The sequence below is a fragment of the Urocitellus parryii genome, chromosome 2 (genome assembly GCF_045843805.1).
Source record: "Urocitellus parryii isolate mUroPar1 chromosome 2, mUroPar1.hap1, whole genome shotgun sequence".
In the NCBI taxonomy this organism is placed as follows: Eukaryota; Metazoa; Chordata; class Mammalia; order Rodentia; family Sciuridae; genus Urocitellus; species Urocitellus parryii.
In genome coordinates, this window is record NC_135532.1 from 130,967,496 (window position 1) to 130,977,676 (window position 10,181).

Below are 10,181 nucleotides of genomic sequence, written 5' to 3' on the forward strand. Positions count from 1 at the left end.
AAGTTGCCTCCACTTGTGATAGGCCTGTGGGCAATCATGGTGTTGGAGCAGAACTGGTAGGAGGAGCTTGGGAAGTTACTGTGCCTTTGGGTCTTGACAAATGTAAAGAAAGTTTCTCTCTGAGTCAGATTTGCCTCCTATTATAAACTGGCTTGCAGAATATAGGGAGTGAAGCCACATGACCAAGAGAATCGCTTGAGATTCAGCTGGTCAAATGATTCTGCTTTAACATGTTTCCTCTTTGTGTGGATCACAGCTGCAGCAGAAGCCCTACAATTCAGTTCTCAACTCTGCCTGTACATTAAACCTCCCCTTCGGAACCTTAACAATTACCGATCATTGGGCTCCACTCCTATCCAATCGAATTAGAATTTCAAGGAGTGAAGTCTGGGCATCAGTATTTTTAAAAAGAAATAAATAGAAATTGAAGGAGAATTAACAGAAAAGCCACAAATTACATGAAAGTATTTGCAAAAATACGTATCAAATAAAGAATGTGTATACGGAATATGTATATAGAACTCTTAAAAGTTAATAATAGGAAAACAAATAACCTAATTTAAAAATGGTAAAAGGTTTAAATAGACACTTCAACAAAGAGAACATTTGGATGGCAAATAAACATATATCAAGATATTCAACATCATTTGTAATTAAGGAAGTGCAAATTAAACCACACTAAGATATCACTGTGTACCTTTTAAAATGGCAAACAAATCAACAACCAAAATAACAGCACCTGACAATTCTGGGGGCTGGTAAGGAATGGAGCAATTAGAACTCTGATAACTGGCATGAATGAAAAATAATGCAGCCTTCTGGAAAAAAAGTTTGGCTCTAACAAAGTTAAACAGCTACTTATCATACAAACCAGCAGTTCCACTCCTAAATATTCACTCATGAGAAATCACAACTTGTGTTCACACAAAAACCTGTACATGAATATTTACAGTGACTTTATCCACAGTGACCACAGACTGGAAACAATCCAGTTGCCCTTCAGCAGGCAAATGGATAAACCAACTGTGGTGTTCTCACATAATGAGATATGGCTTAGCGACAAGATGGAACCAACTTCAAATGCACATGACAACATAAATGAATCCCAACAGCATGTCTTACTAAGTGAAAGAACGAAGATTCAAAAGGTGATACGCCAAATGATTCCCTTTCTATGACATTCTTTAAAAGGCAAAACTGTAGGGTCAGAAAATGGATGAGCGTTCATCTGGGGCTAGGGGTAGGAGGAGGAGATAAATAGAGTGGCTTGATGGAACATTGTGGGGGGGTGTGGAACTCTTCTGTACCTTGATTGTAGTGAAGGTTATATGATAATATGTGTGTGTTTAAATTCATAGAAATGAAAAAAAAGGTGAATTTTACTATATGGAATTTTAACTCAATAAAACTGACTCCCAAATCCATTATTCCAGAAAAACGGAAAAGCTCTCAAGTGATTGAAATCAATAGTCATTGTTGAGTGTTGTTCTTGGCATAACAGATTTGTACTCAGGCTCTGTCATTTAAACCTTGGTTTTCACATATGTAATTTTGGAGATAATAAAACCTACTTCTATTGTTTGGATGTAGTTTGTCCCCCAAAGGTTCATATTTTAGTAGCTTGGTCCCCAGTGTGGTACTGTAAGAGGTGGTGAGACCTTTGTGTGTGTGTGTGTTTGGGGGGGGGTAGCGCTGATTGGGAGGTGCTTGGGTCCCTGAGGGTGCTGCCCTCAAAAGGGATTAAGGTGGTTCTGGTAGGATCCTGGTTAGTACCTTTGAAAGTAAGTTGTCCTAGAAGAGTAAAACTGACCCCTTTCCTGTCTCTAACTTTCTGTCTCACCATGTGATCTTTCCTTTTCTTTTTTTTCCAGATTATTTATTTATTTATTTATTTAAGAAATAAGTGACAGTGGAATGCATTAAAATTCTTACTACACGAAGACAGCACAATTTTTCATATCTCTGGTTGTATATAAAGTAGGTTGACACCAATTTGTGTCTTCATACATGTACTTTGGATAATGATGTCCATCACATTCCATCATCCTTGCTAATCCCCTGCCTCCTCCCTTTCCCTCCCTTCCTTTTCCCTATCTAGAATTCATCTATTCCTCCTATGCTCCCCCTCCCTACCCCACTATGAGTCAGCCTCCTTATATCAGAGAAAACATTCGGTATTTGTTTTTTGGGGATTGGCTAACTTCACTTAGCATTATCTTCTCCAATGTCATCCATCTGTCAACAAATATATGAAAAATGTTCATCATCTTTAGCAATTATAGAAATGCAAATCAAAACTACTCTAAGATATCATCTTACTCCAGTCAGAATGGCAGCTATTATGAAGACAAACGACAATAAATGTTGGTGAGGATGTGGGGAAAAAGGTACACTCATACATAGCTGGTGGGACTGCAAATTGGTGCAGCCAATATGGAAAGCAGTATGGAGATTCCTTGGAAATCTGGGAATGGAACCACCATTTAACCCAGCTGTCTCTCTGCTTGGTCTATACCCAGAAGACTTAAAAACAGCATACTACAGGGACACAGCCACATCAGTGTTTATGGCAGTACAATTCACAGTAGCTAAACTGTGGAGCCAACCTAGATGCCCTTCAGTGGATGAATGGATTAAAAAATGTGGCATATATACACAATGGAATTTTACTTAGCAATAAAGGAGAACAAAATCATGGCATTTGCAGGTAAATGATCTTTCCTTTTCACACATGATGCCATCTGCTATGATATGTTATAATCAAAGGGGCACTTCTCCAGAGTTGGAGCTATATGTTATTTGTATGTTACCCAGATTCTGATATTTTTTATAGCAATGGAAATAGACTAATATGCTTACCTAAAAAATACAATTACCTTGAAATATTGTGCTATATGGTGAGCACTTAACATAGGGTTTGGCACAAAATAATAATAATAATCGCTTTTTCAGTGCCATGTGCTAGGCAATATATGGGCAATTTTTAGGCATCTAATTTAGTTTTTATATCGGTTCTATGAAGTATGTATTTTTATTTTTAAAGTGGAGAAACTGAGGCTCAGAGAAGTTATGAAACTTGCTCAAGCTGACTGAACCAGATCCCAAGCCTGATTACTGAACCATTTCAAAATCTATGTTTTAAATATTCCCTTCTGACCTCATTTTCTAGCCTCCCATCTCACTTTTTCAGTATTTTTATTCCCATGATTTCCTGATCTCGTTGAAACCTCCAGTTTCCACCGATCCTACCACTATTCATGAATCATCCTTGCTTTCATGTTTTCACTTTTCTCCTCGTTCAGCCAACATTATGTTGTTCAGCATGGTTTGCTTTTCCTTTGCAAATGCCCTTAATTCCACTGCTCTTTTCTTCCTGGGCTCAAAAAAGCCAAATCTAGTTATTCTAATTAGCAATTATTGCTAGAGATAAATATACCACTGTGGAGATTGGACTTACCTCCAGGTGAGCTAGGTTTTAACAAAGGCCAGAAGGAGGTAAGGGCCATGTATGCACAGGGTGGAGATAAAGGGAAGATGGACTACTGTGGGATGAGAAGCAGTGGGAACTTTGATCACGGGGGAGGCAATCTGGGGATGAAGATATGGGTGTGGACAGAAGACAGTGGGGTGAGGGGGACTTTAGTGACCCAAGATCTCAGGAGTGAGAGCCCTGGTTGAAGAAAACTGCTGGCAATATGCTAACATTGGCATGAGTTATTTTGGTCCTGGCCTTGGCTGGGGCTAGGAGGATGCTGGCCGGCCCCAGCAGGGAGATGAGTCAGTTGCAAAGTGCAGAGGCGTGTTCTTCATGGGGCCATGTGTGGCGAAGGGGAGAGGCAGGGTTTTTTTTTTTCCCCCCTCTGGTGCTTGATATCATGGTGAAGACATCGACATCGGTTACTGGGAAGTGCCAGGGTCCGTGGTGGAGTTGGGCCGGTGATGTGCTGGTGGATGTTTAACAACTAACCCCCTGAGAAACAGCCACACAATGACAACAAACACAGAGTCCCACCATTGCTGGTTTCAGGTCAACAATGTAAAATCACTGCTTGTAAAGTTGGAAAGAGGTTTGCACAGCCAGGGATCTTGGCAGCTGGTGCAAACTGGCTCCAGCCCAACACTGCGCCCATCTGTGCAAAAGTCGAGATTCTATAGTGCTTATGAGAGCTGAGGCAGGAGGCAGGTTCCCGGGATGCAACTCGACCAGGTTCTGGTTTCTGTAGCACTGTGAAGGATAATTCATGATCTACTCCCAGGAATCATTGTGGTCTGGGGTCTGAGTCAAAATAGTTACGGGGATCCTGGCACGGTGGCACATGCCTGTAATCCCAGCAGTTTAGGAGGTTAAGGCAGTAGGATTGTGAGTTCAAAGCCAGCTTCAGAAACTTAGCAAGGCTCTAAGCAATCCAGTAAAACCCTGTCTGTAAATAAAATTTGGAAAAGGGCTGGGGATGTGGCTCAGTAGTTGAGCACCCCTGGGTTCAATCCCCAGTACTATAAATAAATAAATAAATAAATTTAAAAAAATTTAAAAAATAGGGGTTTAGAGAAAATTGTGTAGGCCTTATTAGCTGGGAAGAACCTGAGGCATCTGCCTCCTAGGTGTGTGTCTGCCTTTTGTCCTATCATCTCTGATAATAATTTTAGACCTATGGATTTCTGATGAATAAATTTCTTCATCAAAGATGTTCGAAAACAATTGTGATCATGTTACTAGAATTTCAAGTACCCACCACATTCACTCATGTGAATAATTTATTTTCATCTATAAGGGAGAACAATCCTCCATTCTGCAGAAACTTCAATTATTAGCATATTCATGCATATGAGAGAGTGACTTCAGGAAAAGGGGACAGTGGTAAGACTGACAGGAAGATCAGTCATGACAGATCTTTTTCTTATCAAATTAAAAAGGGGTCCGATGTGAACCTGCCTACTCTCAGGTTGTGTGTTGGTGGTCTCTCCTACATGCATGGTGGTCTCTCCTACATGCATGAAGGCCACCTAGGCTGGACGGATGGTGTCAGTGTCATGCTTTTCTTGTAGTGGTGTATACTGAACTCCTGGTGGGAGTTAGGTCCCTACTTCTTTTGCAACATTTGAAGGGACCAAACGCTCACTGCCTGTCATGGGTTGATCCATAAGAGCTGCCACATACAAAAACCATTTTACTTTTGCAACATCACACTAAGAAGCAGGAAGTTTTCCTTTTCCTTCTTTTTCAAGTTGTCCATTGACCTACTTCAGGTATTTGGGAAAGGTACTATGGATTGCTACTCAAGAGAAGAGGTGGGAAGAGGGAAAGGCAATGGGGAGTCATCCCACAAATTAGAGTCCCACCTTTGCTGGTTTCAGGTCAACAATGTAAAATCACTGATTGTAAAGTTGGAAAGAGGCTTGCACAGGTATATCCTGGCACCTTCTTTTTTAAAGTGAGTTTTGTGACTGTAAAGGGAAGAGAAGGAGCTAGTTGCTCAACCTCTGTAGATGATCAATCTGCTGAGGTGGTTGTGGCAGATGGCATTTTGTGATTCTCACAGTGACTTTAAATCTCCTAGCTTGGCTTCCTTCTTGGGAGGTACAGTGACAGTTTAAAGCTTATTGAACCCTAATTACGTCAGATTTATTGACTTATCATTTTGCTACTCTATTCTTTGTTATTATTTTTTATCCTTTGCCCCTCCCCCTAAAGGATTACCTATCTTCAAATATGAGGGAGAGATCGAATAAAAATAGAGCCATCAGAACATAACAGATAATGAGAAATTGGGAGACATCTGGGCGCCAGAATAATTATTTGCATTGAAAAAACAAAGAAAAAGGAAGATATTACAACTGAGTCAAAACCCAGTCCCAATCCCCCTGCAATGAAGGCCAAAGAGAAAACAGTGAGCCAGTTCACTGCCACTTAGTACATCTCATCACCAAATACGCTGGAAAAATGGGATGAGCAGTACCTAGTTCAGCAAGCACGTCATCCACTTCTCTTCCCTGAGATATTTACCTGATAATATAGATGCAACGGCAGCAATGATGAAGGACACAATGACACCAGGTCCCGCCATTTCCTTGGCCACCAGACCAGACACCACATACATGCCAGTGCCCACACAGCTGCCAACGCCAAGAGAGATAAGGTCCATGGTGGTGAGCACCTGGGCGAGCCTGGTGCCATGTGCCGTAGTGGCCCCTGTTCCCTCCAGCATGGACTCCACTGGTTTGGTGCGCAGAATCCTGGAGTGCATGGCATACCAGGCTGACCCCCACTGCACCCGCCGGGGGTCCATCGAGGCCAGGAAGCCGCTCATCTTGAGTAATAGGAGTTGCAGTGAAGATCAGCTGATGGAAGAGGGCTACAGAAGACTTAGTGGATGGTTCTGGAATTCATCTAGTGAATAGGGATCTCCCTTTTAGGAAAGGTCCACAGCAGAGCAGCCTTCTCCTGGGCATGAATATCTGCACATACACAAAAAGAACACAAGAAAGGAGAAGATGAGACCCAGTGGGAAACAAATGATGACTTGGAGGTGTGGTTGAAGCGCACATCAGAGCTCGTTTGTCCTCTGTGCCAATAACATGGAAGGTACCATTTGCCCTGCTGTTCCCCTGCAGTCCTAAGTGACAGTCTGAAGCTTCTGTGTTGCATAGTTGTTCTGAAGGGGTGCAATGAGGCAGGGCTCTGTCACTTAAGCTCTGAAACCTTGGGTAAGTCATTTCTCTGTGCTTCCATCTCAACTGTCTAATGGGACAATGAAGTCTTCTAGTGCTCATGTGACCATTAGATGAGCATATGTCTATAAGGAGCTTACAACAGCGCCAAACATGTGGAAAATGCTCCTCTGACTCAACTCTAAGTTCTTCTTTCTTGGCTCTGCCAAGACTTCACCTATGATTCTTCGGCAGGCTCTGTGGGGTCATGATACCTTTATTTTTTACACCAGGATTTGGAATGAGACCTATGATTCTCGGAGAGGGGTTACGCCACCCACGGGGTCATTTTGAACTTGGATTTCAAATAAAATGAAAAATGTCTTGGGTGCTTTTTGTTCTTGAAGATTAGGGTGGCAAAGAGTACCTCCTGGCATTTGGGGCTGGGGCAGAGACAGTAAATTTGTAGGACAGTGTCCCATCACACAGCTTTCAAATATCTTGCCTGACATTCCTGTAGATGAGCAACCTGGAAATGATGATCTAAGGCTAGAACAATGTTGGATTGTTTTAATATGCAACTACATTGAATTCTCCAGGAAGGTAACTACAGGGCTTGGTGGTAGAGCACTTGCCTAGCACATGGGAGGCACTGGGTTCGATCCTCAGCACCTCATAAAAATAAATAAATAAAATAAAGGTATTGCATCCATACATATATGAAAGTAACTATAGATAAATCAAAGGAAAGTCATAATTTGTTTACTTTAGGACTTAAGATGAATTGCCCACCATTTCGGAAAAACAACACTCCACGCAGTGCCACTCATGGTTTGTGTATGTCATTCACACCCCTGTAACAGCCTGTCATTTGGAACTGGCACATTTGCAGTGATTCTTCATATTTTTCAAGCATCTGACAACTTCACTTGGATATGCCTGGAAATTTACATACTGAAATACGTTGGATATGGGTAGGTTATCCATGAACTCCACTTCAGTATACTACAGAGGACAAAATATTTATTATACAAAAGGATGCTGGGTCCTATAGAGTTGAGAACTATAATTTTAGGTGATTTCTAAAATTTTGTCAAATTAGAAAACACAAATATTTTATGAAGCTACTTTCCTTGGAAGCCAGAGACTTTATAAGTAAGATTCTATAAAGAATTTTTTGCCGTCTAGCCAAACATTGATTCCAAGTACTATACTGTTAAGCGTAGACATTAACATGTAAAATAAGTACCTGCTTACATAATCTACTATTATTAATTAATACTACTTAGCACTTAATGTAGCACTTATCTGTTTCTGAAGGCTTTGCAAACACTATCTAATTAGGAAAATCAGGTGTGTGCGGCAGTTTGGTTCACAGGGGTGGGGTGACAGCCCTTCTGGTTTCATTTCCTCCTGGAGTCTAGAGTGTCTGCATTTCCCCTTCTCCTCATCGCCCCCAATCTCCCCCTGCACCTCCTCCTCTTCTACCAATATACCAGGGAGGCTTCTAGAACTGCTTTAGTTGTAGTCTTGTGGGGGAAAAGAGTGAACCTCTCTATTTAGTTTCAACTCATTCAGCATGAACTGAGTATTTATTAACTGCCAAACATGGTGTTAGGTGCTTGATTTGCTGGTGAACTGTTAGTCTGGGATGGTAGATGATGCCCACCTGCTTCATCCTGCAAATGAGAAGCCTTATTTGTTTTTTTTTTTTTTTGAGAGGCTCGTCTTTTGTTATTTTTTTTTTTGATTATAGAAGCATTGCATGCCTATTGCAGACAAGTGAGACAGTGTAAATAATAAAAAATGAGTAAATAAAGTACTATGACTAGCAATAGCCCACCAGCCCCTGCTTTATTTTCTTTTAGACCCTTTTCTGCAAAAAATATGTGTAAGCATATATTTGTATGTATATGTGTGTGTGCGTGCGCTTTATAAGTAGGATTATATTACTTATTATGATTTAAAACTTTCTTGTTTTGCTTGACAGTATGTTAGAATGTTTTCTCATATCTATGGTTATGGAACTATTTTAAATAACTGCATAGTCACTTCATAATTCTGGCTTCCCCAGTATTCTTACTCAGAAAACTGACTTGTTGTCTTGGCTTTATTTCATTCATTTATTCAAGAAAATGTGCACAGCGTCTTCTCTGTGACAGCCAGCCTTGGGCATCAGTTGCTGGGGTAAATAAGATATCCCTGGTCCTGCTTTCCTGGAGCTGATGTTTGGTGAGGAGAGACAAAATACATCCGTCAACAAATGAACATAAGGGCTATATTATCGGTGGATGATGTCTCTCCCTCAAATTCATATGTGGAATACTAACTCCCAATGCCTCAAAATTGTGGCTTAAATAAAAACAAGACTACTGTTTTCCTTAGGATGGTTTCTTTCATGCTGGAGTAGGGTGGGCTCTTAATCCAATATGATTGGAGTTCTTTTAAAAAAGGGACATTTGGACACAGACATACAAGGACAGTACCATGTGTATATGAAGGCAGAGGCTGGGGTGAGGGTCTATAAGACAAGGAACACCAAGGATTGCTGCTCAATCACTAGAAGCTGGAAAAGAGGCAGGGAGCAGATTCTTCCTCACAGTCCTCAGAAGAAACCAACTCTTGATACCTTGACATTGGCTTCTAGCCTCCGGCATAGCATTGTTAAAACCAGCCAGTGTGCAGTACTTTGTTATAGCAGCCTTAGAAAACTAGTACAGGCTCTAGAGGAAATAAAACAGGCTGATGAGAGGCGGAACAGTCTCCAAAGACAGGGCACTGGCTCCTGAGTGACCATAAGGAGCCAGTCGTGTCAGAGGGCAGAGTAAAGGTGGGGTCTCCCCAAAACTGTGTGACTCCTACAGGGCAGGGAGGAAAAATTTGAGTGCCCTAAGTTAGCTGAGTGTCAACTAACTTAATCTTCACAACAAATTTGCCTTTGTAGAGGAGGTGATGGAGGCCAGGAGAGGGTAGTCTCTTGCCCACAGTCAAGGTTTCCAAGCTCTTAAGGGACAGAAGCAGAACATGGCCTTGGGCATCTGCTTACAGAGCTCACATCTGGACTGCTGGATCTCCTGCTGGAAGTGCATAGGGGTCAGACTGCTGAGGAACAGGTAAGCCAAGATAAGCAGCTTGAGTTTGACTCTAAACGCTGTGAGAAGCCATTGGAGGGTTTTGTTACTTCTCTAAAAGTAGCTGCTGTGCAAAGTTTAGCAGAAGAGTCATGCCCTGAGGGACACTTTAAATCAGTCCTGGGATGGACATATGTGACAGGTGAGTGGGGTACGGGTTTGCTGTAGAGGGAGGCTGCTATGTGAACACAATCTCTGAGCCAGTGCCAGTGCAATTCTGCAGCCAGAGCAGAGCCCGGACATAAAGGGGTTGCACACAGGAGAGGGACAGATAAACTTTCACAGGATGGAGAAGGGCCTCCTGGGCCACATGCTTTTGGAAACAAGGAGAGCGATCCCACGGCAGGGCATGACCATGGTAAATGCAGGTGGCTTCATTCCCAGCTTTTTGAGGAGTGGTGC

At 41.9% G+C, this 10,181-nt stretch overlaps 1 protein-coding gene across 1 annotated transcript in view; it reads right to left on the minus strand.

Moving 5' to 3' along the window:
• Positions 1 to 6,308, minus strand: part of Slc7a14 (solute carrier family 7 member 14) — a 52,779-nt gene extending 46,471 nt beyond the window's left edge. Inside the window, exon 1 of the mRNA XM_026395004.2 lies at positions 6,005 to 6,308. Within this exon, the coding sequence (XP_026250789.2) occupies positions 6,005 to 6,308 (304 nt within the window). The remainder of the gene's footprint in view (positions 1 to 6,004) is intronic.
• Positions 6,309 to 10,181: the final 3,873 nt, after the last annotated feature.